Source organism: Oratosquilla oratoria, unplaced genomic scaffold (genome assembly GCF_046742065.1).
Source record: "Oratosquilla oratoria isolate Oo_2021 unplaced genomic scaffold, ASM4674206v1 SCAFFOLD94, whole genome shotgun sequence".
NCBI lineage: Eukaryota > Metazoa > Arthropoda > Malacostraca > Stomatopoda > Squillidae > Oratosquilla > Oratosquilla oratoria.
In genome coordinates this window covers 140,961-163,467 of record NW_027467758.1, presented here as the reverse complement: position 1 = coordinate 163,467, position 22,507 = coordinate 140,961, and the positions used below count along the sequence as shown (strand labels likewise).

The window sequence follows — 22,507 nt, the reverse complement described above, 5'->3', positions numbered from 1 at the left end:
ATCTTTCTTCAGGTAGAAGAAACCACCATTTTTTAATAAGAATCCAAACAAAAATAAGAAATAAATATTATGCTCATGACAATACCCATCTCCACCTCATGGTAGCATACTAATCCGCATATTCATATAATCTCGTTGATATTTCGATCGAAAGTAATCTGATTGGATGCATTGTGGAACCGTAGTGAGACTATTTTATTCAGCTGAGGAGAAATTCCTGCTCGAAAACTTTTTTCCAAAAGTTATTGGAAAATGCGCTGCTTTCTAAATCTCTTGTGTTTTCTAGACTGAATATGACGCATATCTAAGTTTCATCGTCTCCGCTGACAATAATGCAATCTTGGAACTTAGTTCTGAGCTTGACATATCTTTCAGAACTTTTTTTTTTTTTATCTTTGCTATGCATTTCTGTGTGTCCTTTTTATTTACAAGTATGTCTGTCTGGAGCTTTTCATGATACTTTGCTCAGGAAATTTGATTGCTTTCTTTATGAAATAGAAATTATTTCTATTAAATTTCCAGCTGCAGGAAAGAATGACTTTGGAATCCTTTTGCATTTTATGCGCCGATGCAGTCAAAAGCTTCATTGGGGGGTGCAGGAGGTCTCCGGATAATCCAATTTCAGCGCTCTCATAATCATTATATGATTTATTTCCTTTGGCACTTCTTTACTCCTGGATCTGCGTCTCGATCCTTGTCTTCATAATCTCCTTCTGAAACGCCTCTTTTTTGGGGCTTTCTTATTCGCCATCTCGGGGCGTCTTCCCTACCTCACCTTAGGATTATTTCTCTTGAAAACTTTAGCCGTTTCAAGATCAAACTCCATATTGAAATTATCCTCGGAGTGACCCGTTAACCACGGGTGAGAGAGTATGCCGCGAAGCGAGGGGCGGTTCCACGGATCGATTGCAAAGCAGCGCATTATAAGATCGCGACAGAGGTTGGGTACGCTACTGGGAAAGTCTGGACTGGCCTACATTATGGATTGGTTGGTGCGGAACGCGTTATAGTGACACACAAGATAGAATAGGAGCGTGCCCAGGCTCCACACGGTTGCGGGGACGTGAAGGTATTCATTACCCTTTATATACTCCGGAGGGCAATAAATTCGGGTGCGGCCCGTGATTTTCCCTTTGTAGCCTGTCATTCGTTCTCCACAACCAAAGTCGATCAGTTTGATGTCAAACTTTCCTGTGCTGGCGTTCCTAAAGAGAAGCACATCATGGGGCTTAATATCTTTATGCGATACCCCGGCTTCTAGGCATCCTTCTACTGTTAGGACAATCTTCCTGAAGAGTGTCTTGACCTCGGTCATGGGCAGTTCTTTCCCGCTCCTGATGTAATCGACGAAGGAAACGGCTGATGGTATAAGCTCCATTACCATGTAAAAGCTGTCCTTGGTAGTGAAGCAGTCGTATAATTTGATTACATCAGGAACTTTCTGTACTCGCTATAAAAGAGCGGCCTCCCTTGGGACCTTCTTCCTGTGGCGCCGTCCCCAAAAAAGCACACGAGCCACAGGGATCTTCTTGATGGCAACCTCAAGGCCATCGGCGACTCTTGTGGCTCGGAAGACGCAGCCAAAGCCTCCTTTGCCGAGCTCCTCGTGTATCTCGAAATCGCTCAGCTTCATGGCTCCCAACAGGTTCAGTGCCCTTGTGCGTCCCACGTCCTTCTCATGGTCGAATTTCAAATCCCAGATATGAGCATGAACTGTACTTTGCGATTACATCTGCACGTAGAACACATATATAGTCATGAAGAGTGTACCTATTTTAGCATGCATGAAAAATAAGTGTGATGAGTCATACGACAGAGAGAGAGAGAGAGAGAGAGAGAGAGAGAGAAAAAGAGAGAGAGAGAGAAAAGAAGTGAGAAAAAGAGAGAAAAATGACCATTCATCTCTTTTGGTCCGACTTTGACATGTAACTGCCAATTTCTTAGCGAAAGTTCCCGCTTTAGTGTTGCAGGTTCCAAAACGGCAAGGAACCTTTACGCTGCCAGGATGTATTTTTCCTGTCCAAAACAAACCTATTCCTGCTCCTATCTCTAGGGAGACATGGAACACAAGTCTTTATGAGAAAAACTTATGGAAAGAAAATCAACGAAACGAGTTGTGAAACAAGATAGGAAGGAAGAAAAATGGGGAAGGCAAATGAGAAGATTGAAGATTGACGAGAAAGTGGAAGGAAGTAACGGGCTTGACGAGAAAGGGAGAAGGTGAACATAAGAATGGAGGAGACCGCAAGAGACCATAAAGCCTACACTAGAGAGTTCCATCCCCCTTACCACCTGTAATCACTAACCACGAAGTTATCTAATCTTCTCTTAAAGCAACGAACAGTTTCAGCGCTCAGTACATCAAGGTTCCTAAGTCTATACCATTCGTTAACCACTCTGTTGGTAAAGCAGTTCTTGCCTATTTTCTTCTTAAACCAAAGATTGTCCCGGGAGAGAGAACTGGATAGAGCAAGACACGCGGCAGATGTGGCGAGTGACCTATTACACGCTTATCTCCACGGGTGCGAAGTTATCTGTCACATCTCCATAGAAGAGGAAACCTAAAACCAATTTCTTCGCCGCACCGGTAGCTCCTGAGACGCGTTGGACTTCGAGTCTGTGTCGTGATCCCAAAGACCTCCATTTCTTTGCCCAAGCACAGTGAGTGCCACTTGCCCATCAGGCTGAAGTACTCAGTGACTCTAACCGTCTGAGGTACTCGGTGACTCTTTCCATAAACCTTTTGCCTAAGCAATATATCCTCTCAGTGTCCCAATCCCTCGTCTCAGCAGTGAAAACATTTCGGATTCCCAATTACTCTGCACGTACGCCCGGATCGATCCCCAACGGACACCATTGACTGCCACTTGCCCTGGCTATCCAAATGCAGAGGTATCAACTTTGTATCTCACTTGAGAGATCAGAGCCCATATATATATATATATCCGATCTATGGGTAATTTGGTGAATTTACACACACACACACACACACACACACACACACACACACACACACACACACACACACACACACACACACACACACACACACACACACACACACACACACACACACTCACACACACTCACACAGACACACACACACACACGCTGCTAAAAATTCCAGCCCTCATTGGGACTAGAACTCGGTTTGGTGAATGAGCGTTCGAGCGCGTGTGTATGTGCGTCTGTGTACGTGTGAGTCAGTGTGTGTTTGTGTGTGTGCGTGTGTATGTGTGTGCGTGTGTATGTGTGTGCGTGTGTGTGTGTGTATGTGTGTATGTGTGTGTATTTACCTAGTTGTATTTACCTAGTTGTATTTTACGGGAAGAGGAGCTATGCTCGTGGGATCCCGTCTTCATATCTCATTTTATCTAAAATATTTTTAAATTCATGTATTGTTTTTGCACACACCACTTTCTCATCTAACTTGTTCCAATTGTCTAATACTCTGTGAGGAAAGCTGTTCTTTTTCACATCTCTTCTATAGCTGTAGCATATTACAGACTTTTCAAAACACTAACGGAGATATTTATTTGAAGAAATAAGTTTTCATGGACTTAGCATTTGCTGCAGACAGATCCTAAATCGAATCAAGGACCATGTAAAAAAAAATGTAAAGATTGTAATATCTTAGAAATCGTCTTTGACCGCCTCATATAAGATTTTTTTTTCGCAAGGAATTCCAGTACCCAGTAGAATAGTCATATTTTTTTTTATATTAATATTCTAATTTTCTTACAAATATCATATATGGAATGTATATGTATGTATATATGTATACATATATATATATATACATATATATTTGTATATATAAATGTATATGTATATATACGAAATATTAACGCCACAGCAGGTGTCAGTCAGGGAGGTAGGTTTACCCTCACCGCTTTATTTACATGGTGACCCTACCTACAATCCTACAATCTTCTCCTTGCGTCCATCCCCAGATATCTATTTCTCATGACACTTTTCATTCTTTCCAGCTTATAAATAGAAACCTTTGTCCATTTTTCAAATCCCAGAGGAAATTATATCTACCAACCATTTCCAATAAAGTGAAAGGAAATCTTTTGAACATCTGAGATCCTTTATCGTCATTCAAAATGACACACACACGCACACACACACACACACACACACATACACACACACACACGCGTGCGCGCGCACACGCACTCTCACATACGCATACACAAACACACGCAAATAGGCACACATACATTGAAACACATACGCACACACACATGCAGAAACAAATAAATAAACAAACAAAAACAAATATACACACTCAAACACTTACACATACACACACATGCACGTGTACACACGCATTTAGGAACTTACACACGCGCGCGTAAGCATATGTTTGTATATGCGCGCGTGTGTACGTGCGTTTGTGTGTTTGTGTATATATATATATATATATATATATATATATATATATATATATGACGTAGGTGGAGTAGGAAACACAGAAGTCTTAGTCTGAGTTTATTCCTGACAAAAAGATAAAAGAAAAATACTTGGGTGAATAGAAAATCTTACATAAATGGCATCTGAAAAACATTGGAAGATTACCAGATCCCAGTGACTTCCATAAAAAAAAACATAGATAAATAGATGAATAAAAATAAAGTAGGGGAAATGATCGAAAAAGTGGAGAGAATGGGAGAATGAGGAACAATGCTATCCTGACCACTACGACCAAAATAATATTCCTATACTCGGGGGAAAAAAAATAAAAATAAAAAAGTACAGAAGAAACAAGATAATAAAGACCAAAAATCTGTCGAAGAACTAGTCGACACAATCAGACAAATGAAAAAAATGAAGAGGACAGGTTGTGATGACTTACCTACAGAGGTGTTTAGGTAAGGGGGTGAGATGAACGACAAGCTATGGATGGTGTACAACAGTACCAGAAGGGAAGAAAAAATAAACCAGAAAAATAGGAGGAGAGGAGTTATGCCAGGATCAGAATGGCTAGAGATGGAGGGAGAGGCAGAGACATTATTTAAATAGCAATGAAAAAAATCTCCAAAGTAGCAAAACGCCATACTCCATACTTAATATATATATAACAAAAAAGAAAAAGAAAAGAGACATTTGGTACATCAGGGGCATCTGTGTGACCATCCATGCGGTTATTTGACTCGTGTATTTTTCCATGTTTAACATAGGTATTTTTTTATTCAGCTGAGGGATTTTTATTGTTAATCATTTATTTATATTGATTTTCATTCCCCATTTTTTCTTTTATCTTTTACATATCTTTGTCATTTTGATTATAATTCCAAGAAGGTTTATTTTTTATTATGTCTTCTGTTACCTCAAGACTTATTTACATCTTTTACTTAATGAATTTCCATTGGTTTTCTGTTTCTTTCTATATATAATTTTATTCATATTTAATTTCTAATTTTTATATCAACTGATTTGATATGTTTTTACATATTTCTCAGGTTTTTACACGTATATTTTCTTATTGTTCGTAGACTTTTTTCATTCTAATTTCTTGTACTGTTTGTTTATATATAGCAGTCACTTCAGTAAATGCTCTCGTTAACAAATTTCTGAGATCTTCGTCTCGTAATGTACCCATACTGGTTATAGTTATTCCTGGTGTAGTTGTTTTTACTCTGATTTTGAAAATGACATGCACCTGGATAGTAATACTAATGGTTGGTGTAGCTTTCTTCGTAAGGGTCTTGGACGTAATAGTATGGATAATCATAATAATTTGTTTTTGGTCTTATATTGTCTCTTATCGCTGAAGACATTTCGTATCCTCTTTGTCTCGCTTTAGGTTCCTGTCTTTGCCTGGTGTTATGGCTTTTGTGGTACTCATTACACCTGTTGCCTTTGGAAGGCCTATGTTGGTAATTATTTTTGTGTCTGAGATTGCCTTGGTTGCTCCTACTCTGGTCGGCTTTTTGGATTGGCTCTCCGCGAAAGTTTCTACTTCCTTGAGTTTTTCTTGATTTGTCCATTTTCCTTTTTGCCTTTCTTTGGAGGGCAGAGTTGGACAGCTCATTTCCGAACTCTTCTTGCTTAGCTTCTGCCAGGTATATTTTGTATTTCTGAGTTCGCCTTTGTTTGTGTGTGAGATTTTTACTTTCTATCTCTGACTGACAAGTTTGTGTTGATTGACTTTTCATCAAAGTGTTGTCAGTTAAAGGTGAAGAAAGCGAAGACACATTATTATCTTTGGTTTCTGGGTCTTTCTGTTGACCCTCGCAAGCTTTAGGAATTGTGTCTTCCTGTTTAATATCATTATTCTTAACCAGGAAAGATAAACTCAAGACATCCTTTTCTTTGCAGTCTTCAGAAGGAATAACTTCTTCTGGAATTGCTAGTTTATAGGTACTGTCTGGAAGGCCTTCTGTATTATCTTCGACAGGTTCTGAATCCTTTTCGTGCTCTGGCAGAGTCTTCAATTCCTCCAGAAGGTTGTGCTTTTCTTCTTTCAAATTTTCCACTCTCTCTGGAAGGCTATGTCTCTCTTTGACTTCCTGATTCCTTTCGTAATCTCCCTTACCCTCCTATGGGTTGCCGATGGAAGCAGACTCTTCAAAATTCAACGGCTTTTCTCTCGAGGTTTTGACTCCAAAACAGTTCCAGTTTTGCAAAGGTTCCCGACAACATTCCCAAACGGCCCAGAGGGCTTTGCCGAAGCCTCGGACTATGCGGCTGACCATTTCTGGTGCAGCTGAAGATCCAGTGGACGATCTTCTTTTGTTTTTCCAAATGGTGGTCTTCGTCAGTCTGGTGAGTTGGTGAAATCAGTTTGTGACATATCATTCCATAGAGCTTGTGCATACTTTAAAGATGATATAGAACTAACTGTGGTGATTTGGATAAGGCTAAGGATTCCATTTCATTCAAAATCATCAGTGTTCTGGACGGGGGAGAGAAGGCGAGCTATGACAATTTTAAAGAAATTGGCACAATATATAGGAACACGTGTGTTTATGTTGGTGTATACATGACATTCATACAAGAAATACCTTTTATCACCCCGGGCACAAGTTGTACGGCTGTGGCGTATTCGTTAAAGTTGGGGATGATTCGAATAAAAAAAAAAAAAAAAAATCTCAACTTCTTAAGGTTCGCGGTAATGAGGAAAAGTTTTATTCGCAATCAAAGGTAAACTTGATATGATTTAGTTTGTTTACGGGACAAATTATTTTACGCACCCGAGAGGAAAGATGACGCCCATCTGAAGAGGATCTCCAAGGATCGAGACCCACCACCAGATCCGTTTTGATGAAGTGAAATGACTCTCCAGTACAGGAAGGTACTTACCTAGGCAGAGTGATGGACGGGAGGGGGTTGGCGTATCGAGGCCCTGAAAGTGGGGGGGGGGGGCGAAGTGAGGTGGATGTGGGTTGGTCAGTTGTGTGGAAGGATAATGTGGATCCGCGGGAGTGTTGTGTTTGTGAATGTGGGCAACCCCACAGCTTGTGGACATGTTCGTTTGTGGAGCACAAAAGCAATGTTACTCACGTGTCAGGAAGCTCTGATGATGATCCTGAACAAAGTTGAGCTCCTATTCTCAAATCCGGTAGTGTTATCGATATTTTGTTTCTTGTGTGTGTGTGTGTGTGTGTGTGTGTGTGTGTGTGTGTGTGTGTGTGTGTGTGTGTGTGTGTGTGTGTGTGTGTGTGTGTGTGTGTGTGTGTGTGTGTGTGTGTATGTGTGTGTATGTGTTTGTGTGTGTAATTACATGTGTGGGCGTGTGTGTGATTATGTATCTGCTTGTGTGTGTGTATGTGTGCGTGTTTGTGAGTGTTTGTGTATGTGTGTAATTATGTGTGTGCATGTGTGTGTGATTATGTATGTGTTTGTGTATGTTTATGCGTGCGTGTTTGTGTGTCTGTGTATATGTGTGTTTGTGTGTGTGTATGCGTCTGTATGTATTTGTGCGTGTCTGTGTGTGCGTGTGTGTCTGCGTGAGTTCGTGTGTGTGTGTGTGTGTGTGTGTGTGTGTGTGTGTGTGTGTGTGTGTGTGTGTGTGTGTGTGTATCTGTGTATGTGTGTGTGTGTGTGTGTGTGTGTGTGTGTGTGTTTGCGCGTGTGTGTGCATGTGTTTAGCTGTTTTTCTCACTCTTGCTGTATCTAATTTCAGTTGAAAATATAATATGAGTAGGCCTACTCGATGACAATAAAATTAGATTTCATGATGACACAAATTGGGCTAATCTAGGTCATAGTGAAGGTGTTTTTAACCTGGAGTAGGCCTAATTCGTTGCCTTACACTCAAGGATCATCAGGGTTAAAGGGGCTGTGGGTTTTCGATCAATAGCTTAACACATGGTAGGTAAAAATCACCTTTAATGGTCAAGTGGATATTGGTTACAAATAACGTAAAAACTAAACAAAAAAATAAATAAATACCTGTACGTGAGTTACAAATTCACACACACACAAAGACACACACACACACACACAAAGACACACACACACACACACACACACACACACACACACACACACACACACACACACACACACACACACACACACACACACACACACACACACACACACACACACGAATTGACGGCTCAGTGGTAGCGATCGTGGCCGCCACTATGTGCTCGAATCCGGTCCAGTGCTGAAATAAGTTCAGTATCGCTGCGCCGCGAGTCGTTGCTCCAACTCCCGTAAGGTCACAGAATTACCCATAGATCGGACATATAAGAGCTCTGAGATCTCTTCCAGGAGAGAAATAGTTTTCGATCACAAGTCCAACACGTGATCCAAGACCATGGTGAAATCATGTTGAATCCCACACACATCCGTATGCACACGCACACACATAAGAACGCAAAGTCGCACACAAAACACGCACACACACGCACACACACAAAAACATGCACACGTACACACATACACACACTCACGGACACACATATACATGCACATACACGCAAACACATACACACACACAAATACCTATAGACAAACGCATACACTCATAAAGACAAACATTAACGCACAAACGTATTTACACACACACACACACACACACACACACACACACACACACACACACACACACACACACACACACACACACACACACACACACACATGTGCGCGCACGCGCACACACACACACGCGAGCGCGGGCGCGTGCACGTGTAATAAAACCACTTGGAAAATAAAATGTAAGGTGACCGAACGTTTTCGTCTATTTAAGACATTTTCAAAGGTGAAAATATCTTAAATAGACGAAAACGTTCGGTCACTGCCACCAAGTATTCCCACGATCCAAGTGGGAATACTTGGTGGCAGTATTCTTTTCCCCCACCACAGGGAATTCCCCCACGACAGAAAAAGAAAATACTCAGAGAAATGGTACAGTATAGCAACAAGGGTTGGGGGACAGCATAACGGAGGGACAGTCGTAGTATAAAAATGTCATCATTTCTCTTTGAACAGAGTTTTCCTCTATCATAGACATCTAGGAGGTGCTAAAATGGGAGGGAGGGTGGAGGGGTGTGGAGTGTTTTCGGGGGTGGAATGGGTGGGAGTGATTTTGTGCCTTGTCCTTTTTGGCTACCTCCCTGGTAAGGGGGAAGAAGCCTCGGTATTTGTATGTACATAATATATGTATATATGTATATATATGTATACATATATATATATATATATATATATATATGTAAATGTATATATATAAGTGTGTGTATATATGTATATATCTGTGTATATATGTATATATATATGTGTGTGTGTGTGTACATATATATACATATATATATATATATATATATATATATATATATATATATATATATGCGAATAAATAAAAAAAACACCTGATTCACAAAATGTGTAATAAAACCACTTGGAAAATAAAAATGAAAGGTGACCAAACATTTTCATCTTGAATAGACGAAAACGTTCGGTCACCTTTTATTTTATTTTGCAAGTGGTTTTATGTATATGTATGTACATATATATTATATATATGTGTATATATATATATATATATATATATATATATATATATATATATATATATATATATATATATATTTATATATATATATATATATATATATATATATATATATATATATAGAGAGAGAGAGAGAGAGAGAGAGAGAGTAGCTTTGGATATGTTTCGGCAGTGGTTTAGTACTGACTTTCATATAAAACCATTTGATATTTTCACGTCAGTGTGTAGCATATTACAGACTTTTCAAAAGACTAACGGAGCTATTTATTTGAAGAAATAAGTTTTCATGAACTTAGCCTTTGCTGCTGACAGATCCTAAATCGAATCAAGCACTATGTAAAAAAAATGTAAAGATTATAATATCTTAGAAATCGTCTTTGACCGCCTCATGTAAGATTTTTTTTCGCAAGGAATTCCAGTACCTAGTAGAATAGTCTTTTTTTTTTTTATTGATATTCTAATTTTCTTACAAATATCATGGAATGTATATGTATGTATATATGTATACATATATACATATATATACATATATATTTGTATATATAAATGTATATGTACATACACGAAATATTAACACCAAAGCAGGTGTCCGTCCGGGAGGTAGGTTTACCCTCACCGCTTTATTTACATGGTGACCCTACCTACAATCCTACAATCTTCAATCCCCAGATATCCATTTCTCATGACACTTTTTATTCTTTCCAGCTGATATATAGAAACCTTTGTCCATTTTTCAAATCCCAGAGGAAATTATATCTACAGACCATTTCCAATAAATTGATAGAAAATCTTTTGAACATCCGAAATCCTTTATCATCATTGAAAATTAAATAATTTGATAATAAAGAAACGTTCTCAGGATCTTATTAGTGTAGGTCTCAGAAGATCATTGACGCACAAGTAGCATGACCTTCATTTTTCTTTCTTGTTCCTGCTAATGTGTTTTAGGTCATATGTTCAATAGTACTGTGATATATATGGACTTACAAACATATTGATACTAAGGCATACACATACATATAAACACACACACACACGGAAACACACACACACACACACACACACACACACACACACACACACACACACACACACACACACACACACACACACACACACACACACACACACACACACACACACACACACACACACACACACACACACACACACACACACACACACACACGCACACACACACACGCACGCATATATATATATATATATATATATATATATATATATATATATATATATATATATATATATATATATTGCCTGAAACTACAAGGAAATGAAAAAATATCGAACGTTTTCGTCTGTTTAAGACATTTTCAAAGTACTATCAAAATGTCTTATATAGACGAAAACGTTCACTATTCCGTTCTTTGATTTCTTCGTGGTTTCAAGCAAGATATCTTTATTCACGTGTTTTATGTGATTAATGATGCATGTATATATATATATATATATATATATATATATATATATATATATATATATATATATATATATATATATATATATATATATATACACACACATGCACGCACATGCACGCACACATGCACACATGCACGCACAATCAAATGCACAAACACACACACACACACACACACACACACACACACACACACACACACACACACACACACACACACACACACACACACACACACACACACACACACACACACACACACACACACACACACACACACACACACACACACACACAAGCACACACACACACATACATACGGGCGCGCACGCACTCTCACATGCGTATACACACAAACACACACAAATAGGCACACATCTGGGCACACACATGCACAAACAAATAAATAAACAAACAAAAACAAATATACACACACAAACACTCACACACACACACATGGACGTGTACACACGCATTTAGGAAATCACACCCCCGCGTGTACGCATATATTTGTATATGCGTGCGTGTGTACGTGCGTCTGTGTGTTTGTTTATACATACATGCACACACACATACACACACACACACACACACACACACACACACACACACACACACACACACACACACACACACACACACACACACACACACACGTATATATATATATATATATATATATATATATATATGTATATGACGCAAATGGAGTAGGAAACGTAGGAGTCTTAGTCTGAGTTTATTCCTGACAAAAAGTTAAAAGAAAAATACTTGGGTGAATAGAAGATCTTACATAAAAGGCAGCTGAAAAGCATTGGAAGATTACCTGCTCCCAATGAGTCCCATAAAAAAACATAGATAAATAGATAAATAAGAATAAAGGAGGGCAAATCATCGAAAAATAGGAGGCAATGGGAGAATGAGGAACAATGCTATCCTGACCACTACGACCAAAATAATATTCCTATACTATGAAAAAAAAAGTACAGAAAAAAAAGATAATAAAGACCAAAAATCTGTTGAAGAACTAGTTGACACAATTAGACAAATGTAAAAAATGAGGAAGACAGGTTGTGATGACTTACCTACAGAGGTGTTAAGGTAAGGGGATGAGATGAACGACAAGCTATGGATGGTGTACAACAGTACCAGAAGGGAAGAAAACATATAACAGAAAAATAGGAGGTGAGGAATTATGACAGGATCAGAATGGCTAGAGTTGGATGGAGAGGCAGAGACATTATTAAAATAGCAATGAAAAAAAATCTCCAAAGTAGCAAAACGCCAAACTCTATACTTATATATATATATATAACAAAAAAGAAAAAGAAAAGAGACATTTGGTATGTCAGGGGCATCTGTGTGATTGACTTTTGATCAAAGTGTTGTCAGTTAAAGGTGAAGAAAGCGAAGACACATTATTATCTCTGGTTTCTGGGTCTTTCTGTTGACCCTCGCAAGCTTTAGGAATTGTGTCTTCCTGTTTAATATCATTATTCTTAACCAGGAAAGATAAACTCAAGATATCCTTTTCTTTGCAGTCTTCAGAAGGAATAACTTCTTCTGGAATTGCTGGTTTATAGGTACTGTCTGGAAGGCCTTCTATATTATCTTTGACAGGGTCTGAATCCTTTCGTGTTCTGGCAGTCTTCAGTTCCTCGAGAAGGTTGTGCTTTTCTTCTTCCAAAATTTCCACTTTCTATGGAAGGCTCTGTCTGTCTTTGTCTTCCTGATTTTTTTTTTGTAATCCCCTTTAGCCCCCTGTGGGTTGCCGATGGAAGCAGACTCTTCAAAATTGAATGGCATTTCTCTCGAGGTCTTGACTCCAAAGCAGTTCAAACTTTGCAAAGCTTCCCGACAGCATTCCAGAACCAACCAGAGCGCTTTGCCGAAGCCTCGGACTGTGCGGTTCATCATTTCTGGCACAGCTGAAGATCCAGTGGACGACCTTCTTTTGTTTTCCCAAATGGTGGTCTTCGTCAGTCTGGTGAATTGGTGAAGTCAGATTGTGAAATATCATTCCTTAGAGCTTGTGCATACTTTAAAGATAATATAGAACTTGCTGTGGTGATTTGGACAAGGCTAAGGATTCCATTTCATTCAAAATCACTAGTGTTCTGGAGAGGGGAGAGTAGGCGAGCTATGACAGGTCCCAATTCTAAAGAAATTGGCACAATATATAGGAACACGTATGTTTATGTTGGTGTATACATGACATTCATACAAGAAATATCTTTTATCACCCCGGGCACAAGTTTTACGGCTGTGGCATATTCGTTAAAGTTGGGGATGATTCGAATAAAAAGTCTTTCAACTTCTCAAGGTTCGTGGTATTGAATTTTTTTTTTATTCGCAATCCTAGGTAAACTTGATATGATTTAGTTTGTTTACGGGACTAATTATTTTACGTACCCGAGAGGAAAGATGACGCCCTTCTAAAGAGGATCTCCAAGGATCGAGATTCACCACGAGATCCGTTCTGAAGAAGTGAAATAAATCTCCAGTATCGGAAAGTACTTATCTTCTTTGTCTTGGCTGTTGATAAATAACTTTATTAATTTCCATGGCACTTATTGAAGCAAAGAGACTACACCCTTTTTTATAGCGGGTGTCACTCTTTTCATAATGGCTACCACCTAGCGAATCTATTCATCTCTATACCACTCTTTAGAGAGCGAAGGGGTTTGGAAGATGTTTAGAATGCTCAAGACCCTGAAGGAGAATTACTCAGACACAGGTCTGAATAGATCAATTGAGGAAGTTGAAAGAACGAGGAAGTGTTGAAGGATTGACTCTCGAATGATGGTGGAGGGGTGGGGAGAGTGGGGATAGCATCAGGAAGGAGCATGGGGATGCGCAGAAAATATGAAATTGATAGAAGAAAGATGAGAACATTTTGTGAGTGTGTGGAGTTGGGGTGAGGCTTAGTGATGGACCTCAGGGGGTTGGAGAGCCAAGGGCCTGAAAGGGGGGTGGGGGTGAAGGGAGGTGGATGTGGGTTGGCCAGTTGTGTGGAAGGATAATGCGGATCTGCAAGACTGTTGTGTTTGGTAATACACAAGAGCAATGTTACACACGTGTCAGGAAGTTCTGGTGATCATCCTGAACACAGTTGAGCTTATATTCTCAAACCCGGTAGTGTTATTGATATTTGATATTTTGTTTATTTTGTGTGTGTCTGTGTGTGTGAGAGTGAGTGAGTGTATGTGTGTGTGTGTGAGTGTGTGTGGAAAAATATTATCTGTATGTGATAGTTACAAACTGACACACACAAACACACGCACACACACACATGACTTGACGGCTTAGTGGTAGCAATCGTGGCTGCCACTATGGGTTTGAATTCTGCCCAGTGCTGAAATAAGTTCAGTATTGCTGCGCTGTGAGTCGTTGCTCCAAATTTCGTAGGCGGTGAGAGGTGACAAAGGTGGATGGAGTGAGCTTCAGGTGAGGACCAAGAATAGGATGGATGGATGGGGTGATAGGGTCATCGAGATTATAGGGAAAAGCTCTTAAGCACAAAAGGTAAGAAGCAAGAGATAACTGTGGGTGGATGATGGTTGCGAATTGATGGCAAGTTGTTGCGTCTCTGCAGGACGTACTCTCGTCTCTATTTCCGCAAAAGGGTAACCGGAGGTAGGGTCGTCATGTAAAAAAAGTGGTGAGGGTAAACCCCCTTCGCTGATGAGCGCCTGGTGTGGCGTTAATATTTCGTATATACATATACATATACATTTGTATAGATATATATACATATATATATATATATATATATATATATATATAATATATATATATATATATATATACGTACATATACTTACCATGTACGATATTTGTAAGAGAATTAGGATATCAATACAAAAATTAACAGCCATGACTATTTTACTGGGTACTGGAATTCCTTGCTGAAAAAAAAACCTTATGTGAGACGGTCGAAGAAGATTTCTGAAGATATTACACATTTTACATTCTTTTACATAGTTCTTGATACGATCTAGGATCTGTGAGCAGGAAAGGATAAGTTCATGAAAACTTAATTCTTCAAAAAAATGACTCCATTGGTCTTTTGAAAAGTCTGTAATACGCTACAAACAGTTGTGAAATTATCAAATGGTTTTATTTGAAAGTTAGTACTTAACCACTACAGAAACATATCCCAACCTACTCTCTCTCTCTCTCTCTCTCTCTCTCTCTCTCTCTCTCTCTATATATATATATATATATATATATATATATTATATATATATATGTATATATATATACATTATACATATCATATATATATATATATATATATATATATATATATATATATATATATATATGTGTGTGTGTGTGTGTGTGTGTGTTTATAAAAGTGTTCACACAGTCTGATATATATATATATATATATATATATATATATATGTAATACATATGTATACATATAAATATATATATGTGCATATATATATATATATATGTATATACATGTGTATATATATATATACATATATATATGTACATATATATATATACATAAATATGTACATATATATATATATATATATACATATATATATACATATGTATATATATATGTACATATATATACATATATATATACACACATACATATGTGTATATATATATATATATATATATATGTATGTATATACAAATATATATTCATATATATATACATATATGCATATATATACATAGATACACACACACATTATATATATATATGTATATATATACATATATACATATATATATATATATATATATATATATATATATGTATGTATGTATATATATACACATATACATACATATGTACTGTATATATCTATTTGCTGTTATTTCCCTCGTGGGGTTTCTGCATAATATGAATCACACGTCCAAGTTCTTTTTTCCTATATGCAGTATACACACACACAATCAAACATGGCTGAAATAATTTTAGTATCACTGCGCTGCCGATTGTTACTCCAACTCTTGTGGGCGGGGAGTTGGGAATGTGTGTGTGTGTGTGTGTAAGATCATAGTAGTACCCATAGATCGGTCATATATGAGATCTCAGCTCTCTTCCGGGAGTAAAATAGCTGTCGATCATGAATCCAACACTTAATCCAAGACCATGGTGAAAAAGACAAACACACACACACACACACACACACACACACACACACACACACACACACACACACACACACACACACACACACACACACACACACATATATATATATATATATATATATATATATATATATATATATATATATATACATATATTATCAACTACAATGGACTTAAATTCTAAGCCATCAACATCGGGAGGCCCAATAGAGGCCACATGCAGGAATTGAAATGCGGTACTGCCAAGGACTCGAACCCAGCAATCACATGACAAGTGCCATAGTAAATTACCAACAACGCTATTATTCTTGATAGCGTAGTTGGTAAGTAATTACGGAACTTGTCATATGATTGCTGGGTTAGAGTCCTTGGGAGTACCGCCTTTCAGTTTCTGCATGTCGCCTCCGTTGGGTATCCCGATGTTGATGGCTTACAATTAAAGTGCATTGTGGTTGTTAATCACCGGTACCCATTCAGTGTTGTGTATATATATATATATATATATATATATATATATATATATATATATATGTATATATATATATATATATATATATATATATATATACATACATATATATATATATATATATATATATATACGCGCGAGCGTATGTGTTTTTGTGTATGTGCATGTGCGCGTATGTGTGTGTGTGTGTAAATGCGTTTCTGCGTTGGGGCTTGTGCGTGTGAGTATAGGCGTGTGTCTGTATGTATTTGTGTGTGTGTACGTATTTGCGTGTATGTGTATGTTTGTATGTATGTATATGTGTGTTTCTGTGTGTGTGTGTGTGTGTGTGTGTGTGCGTGTGTGTGTACATGTGTGTACGTATGCATGCTTTTGTGTGTGTGCGTGTGTGTGTGTGTTTTGTGTGCGACTGTGCGAGCTTGTGTGTGCGTGTGCATGTGCATGTGTGTGGGATTCAACATGGTTTCACCATGGTCTTGGATCACGTTTTGGACTCGTGATCGACAACTGTTTCCCTCCTTTATTAGAGCTCAGACCTCATATATGTCCGGTATATGGGTAATGCTGTGACCTTACACGCACACACACCCCTCTCACCGCCCACGAAATTTGGAGCAACGACTCGCAGCGCAGCAATACTGAACTTATTTCAGCACTGGGCAGGATTCAAACCCATAGTGGCGACCACGATTGCTACCACTAAGTCGTCAAGTCATGTGTGTGTGTGTGCGTGTGTGTTTGTGTGTGTGTCAGTTTGTAACTATCACATACAGATAATATTTTTTCCATTCAGTTTTTACGTTATTTGTAACCAATGTCCACTTGACCATTGAAAGTGATTTTTATCTACCATGTGTTAAGCTGTTGATCGAAAACCCACAGCCACCTTACCTCTAATAATCCTTTAGTGTAAGACAACGAGTTAGTCCTACTCCAGGTTAATAACACCTTCAGTATGACCTAGATTAGCCCAATTTGTGTCATCATGAAATTTGATTTTTATTGTCATCGAGTAGGCCTACTCATGTTATATTTTCAACTGAAATTAGATACAGGAAGAGTGAGATAAACGACTAAACATATGCATACATACTCGCACAAACACACACACACATACATACATACACACACAAACACACACACACACACTCACTCTCACACACACAGACACGCACAAATACATACAGACGCATACAAACACACACAAAGACACATACACACAGACACACAAACACGTACACATACACATACAAGCTCATTCATAAACACAAACACTCGCACACACATGATTACACACAGCTGCGACTGCTTAAACTGGCCTTCGACAAGCTGCAAACACTCGCACTGTTCAGGTGATAGCACACGATCTCCCCTATTCAGCAAACATTCTTGACCAACTGCCGAACATGTAACTTGAGGTGTGTAATATTTCTTCAGCATATTGATGTGGAACCTCTTTTGGTCTGGTCCCACTTTCACCAAGTAGTTCAAGTCACTGAGACGTTTGACTACTTCAAAAGGTCCTTGCCATTGCGACAGCAACTTGTTGTGCGCGGTGGGTAGAAGGAGGAGGCACTGGTCTCCTTCCTCGAGGATCCTCAGCTTAGTTTTCTTGTCGTAGTACGCCTTCTGAACTTCCTTAGCTTTCAGTAGCTCTTGCTTTGCTACTTCACAGGTCTCTCGTAGTCGTTCGGCCAAGTCCAGCACATATGCATAAGTTGTCTTCACTGCGGGGTCAGGCTCTTCTTCGTCCCAGAGTTCTCGCAGTACTTGCTGAGGACCACGAACTGACCTGCCGTAGACTAACTCAAATGGCGAGAACTGTAGTGAAGCTTGGGGTACTTTGCGGTAGGCGAATAGTAGAGGGGCGATAAATTGTGGCCATTCCTTAGGTTGCTCTGCTGCCATCCGCTTCAGCATCTTCTTGAGGGTACCATTGAAACGCTCACAGAGCCCGTTACACATGGGGTGGTAAGGGGTAGTCCTGAGCCCTTTTACAGCCAGTAGCCTCAGCAACTCTTCCATCATGACTGAAGTGAACTGGCTCCCCCGGTCGGACAACACTTGCTTAGGAATGCCCACGCGACAAAAGATTTCGAACATTGCTTCGGCGACAGTTATGGTTTCAATATTGCGAAGGGGCCATCTCGTCGCGAAGTCCACGCAGGTAAGGATGTATTTGGCTCCGTCAGCTGCTCTTGGAATGATAGGTCCAACGATGTCCACAGCCACTCGCTGGAATGGCTCAGCGATCAGAGGCAACGGTCCGAGTGCTGCAGGCTTCACTCGGCCGCGATCTGTAGTCTTCTGACATACGTCACATGACCTCACCATCCTCACTATCTCTCTGCCTATCCTAGGCCAGAAAAATTGAGACTGAATTCTATCCTGAGTTTTCTGTACTCCCATGTGTCCACCTAGTACAGCATGATGACCCAGCTTAAACACTGCCAGGCGGTACTTCTCTGGAACGACGAACTGTAGTCTCGAGTCCCCGCTTGGATACACCGTACTGCGATAAAGTCTTCCCCTTTTCTCAAGGAATCTGGTTTCCGTTCCCCGAGAAGTTCTGCAATGTCCCTCTAGGACCTTCTTACGAACCATGGCAAGTGTGGGATCGGTCGTTTGCTCGGCAACTACGTCCTCACTATTTGCAAGATCTGAAACAGATGAAAGTATCAATGGTTTTACCTGGTTGGTTGCTCTGGCGGCTCCTCTGGTAACCGCCGCTGCACAGGTTTGGGTGGTGGCTTCGTCTGAGCAAAATTTCTTGGCTCCAGGAATGTTTCCAATAACCAAGTCTGCTACCACCTCCTCCATGACTGCAGCGATGACTCGTCCGGTGTAGAAAGGACTAACCACTTGAACCGTAGCCAAAGGGCAGATCACCCGAGTCCCGTTGATAAGACTCACGGTTACATAATTTCCAGTGTAACTGTCAGGCGTTACAAGCCTCTCCTTGTCACAACACCCCGTCGATCCGTTGTCCCTTAAGACTTCCGTGGTGACACCATTTACCTTGCCAGGCTGAACCAGGAGCCCTGTACCTCTGAGACTAGAACTCAATGCAGCTGACAAGTACACGTGTTGGGGAGTTGACACGGAACCGGCGGTGACACACTCTTCTTGTTGAGTAACCTTTGGGGAAAATTCCTCAGGTGCTCCTTCGTGGTGTACTGCTGCTGCTGCAGCGTGCTGATTCTTCTGACCCTTGTGACCTTTCCAGCCACCTTGAGAGTAGGGCTGGTTCCTCACTTGCTCTGCTTGGCTCTGAGGATAAAAGGATTGAGTAAATCTTTGTGGTTTCGACTGCTGTGGAGATGACTGTGGTAACTAACTGTGGTGTTGGGCTTGCGTGTTAGACCATTGTGGTGTCTGAGAATGAACAGTTGGAGGCAACTTCTTGTGAAGTTGCTTCCTCGTGTGGTACTCGTAAGCTGCGAAGTGTGCGTCGGCCAGATCAGTCATTTGCTGGAGGTCCTTGACTTTCTGTGTCTTGAATTTAGCCACCAGCTCCGTGGGACACGACCTTTCCAGCTGGGTGCGCAGCATCAAGTCGCGCAGACCCTCGACAGTCTGCGGAGTCTCGTCCTTTTCCATCCAATGGTCCAAGTAACTCTTCAATCGAGCGCAGAACTGGGCTACCGTCTCCTTATCCTGCAACATAGCTCGCTGATATTGGTCACGCGCATCCTCCACTGTCTTACCATAAGCTAGAAGTAATGCCTTCTTCATACCTTCATAATCCCGCATTGAGGAGTCAAGACGGTGGATGATGTCGAGAGGCTTCCCGTCGAAGAGGTTCATAAACTCAACCTTCTTAACATCTTCGCTCAATTTGTACGTAGTCGCCACCATCTGGAACCTGTCAATAAAAGGCTCAATCGCTTGACCTACCTCATACTTTGGAATGTTGAGCCGGTGTGCAGAGAACTGGGTGTGAGCGACAGGGTTGACACCTAGCGAGCTGGTACCATCGGTCTGAGGTTGGGAAAGTTTGAGCTGTAGCATCTCCTTCTCATGCAGCCGTTTCTCCTTTTCATGTTCCAACTTCTCCTTTTCATGTTCCAACTTTAGTTTCTCGAACTCTCGTTCCTGCGCTCTGTCGTCCCGAGGTTGCTGTTGCCGTTTTCGGACGTACTCCCGGATTTCCTCAGTATCCGTATACCCCAGGGTTTCCGCCTCACTCGTCAATTCCTGCACGGACATGGCTCTCACAATTCTGTAATTAACTTTCAATGTTACAATAAAAGTTTTACTGCCAGAGTGTGAATAACGCACAAGAAGGCCCCACGTTGGGCGCCATTTATGTCAGAATCTTTCACCAGCTGTGTCGATTCTTGACTGTCCATTCCGGTCATTCTCCCTTCCTCTACTCTTCAGGCTTCGGAGTTTGAGTTTCGAAGTTTCGGAGGTTTGAAGCTTCATAGTTTCCAAGTCTTGGTATTTGATGCTTCAGAGAAACTTCAATTACGCAAATTGGTGATACTCTCGCAAACCACTTAGTTTCTTCAAACTGTAATTGATGTATTAGTTAACGAGTTGTTTATGTATGTGTATAATTCAGCCAAACTTTACGAGTCACAAGTGATCTGTGACAGTATGCGCTTGTGTATGTGTACGTGTTTGTGTGTAGGTGTGTATGTGTGCGTGTTTGTATTAGAAACTGACACAACTGGATTATCCATTTATGAAGCTACAAAATCTTGGTTTGACGATAATGAAATCCCATTAGGAAACTTGGTATCCTGCGCAACGGATGGTGCTCCATCTATGGTTGGTAAGCAGTAAGGTTTTATTGCTCGCATGAAGGAATTATGTCCTTCAATCCTTGCAGTTCATTGTGTGATAAATCGTCATCATTTAGTTGCCAAAACACTTAGTCCTCATCTTCATGAATCATTAAGAGTGGTTATTAGAACTGTCAATGAAATAAAGTCACACAGGAAATACGATCGACTTTTTCGAAAGTTTTGCACTGATACTGAACAAGAGCACGTTAGCCTCATTCTCCATACAGAACTTCGTTGGATTTCAAAAGGAAACTGCCTAGCACGATTTGTAGAGTTATTCGACACAATTGTTAATTTTTTAGAAAATTTAGGAGAAAACAATTTTGCAGAAGAAGTCAGAAGCCACAAGTGTGACATTTTCTTTCTAGCGTGGATTTTTCGTAAGCTCAGTGAAGTGTCACTGCAGTTTCAAGTCTAATTATGCAAGCTACAAGATTGTAAACGTATTTTCAAAGCCTCTGCTGAAAAGTTGCATTGGTTCTGAATGAATATACAGTAGAAGAATTTCAAAGACATGCCTGAGTTAACAGAAGTAAAGGAACAACTCACAGAACAAGCTAAAAAAATTACTAAGAATATTTAGTAAAATTCCACAATATAATTTAATGCATGATGTTTTGTGGGCTTCAAGACAAAATTAACGCATAGGCCTAACACTTCTAATTCATAACGTGTAAGAGTTATATCTGATAAATGAA

General features: G+C 39.8%; 2 protein-coding genes across 2 annotated transcripts; one reads left to right on the top strand and one right to left on the bottom strand.

The window, feature by feature from the left end:
- Window positions 1-973: 973 nt before the first annotated feature.
- On the bottom strand, window positions 974-1,378 carry LOC143024128 (serine/threonine-protein kinase pim-2-like). The gene has a single exon (XM_076182909.1). It carries the CDS (start codon window positions 1,376-1,378, stop codon window positions 974-976), a length of 405 nt encoding a protein of 134 aa, XP_076039024.1.
- Window positions 1,379-21,822: 20,444 nt separating this feature from the next.
- Window positions 21,823-22,227, top strand: LOC143024127 (protein FAM200C-like). Its single transcript, XM_076182908.1, has one exon. The coding sequence runs from the start codon at window positions 21,823-21,825 to the stop codon at window positions 22,225-22,227; it is 405 nt and encodes a 134-aa protein (XP_076039023.1).
- Window positions 22,228-22,507: the final 280 nt, after the last annotated feature.

Excerpts from the sequence above, each read along its gene's own strand:
- LOC143024128 (XM_076182909.1), bottom strand. The coding sequence starts at position 1,378 with ATGGAGCTTATACCATCAGCCGTTTCCTTCGTCGATTACATCAGGAGC.
- LOC143024127 (XM_076182908.1), top strand. The coding sequence starts at position 21,823 with ATGAAGGAATTATGTCCTTCAATCCTTGCAGTTCATTGTGTGATAAAT.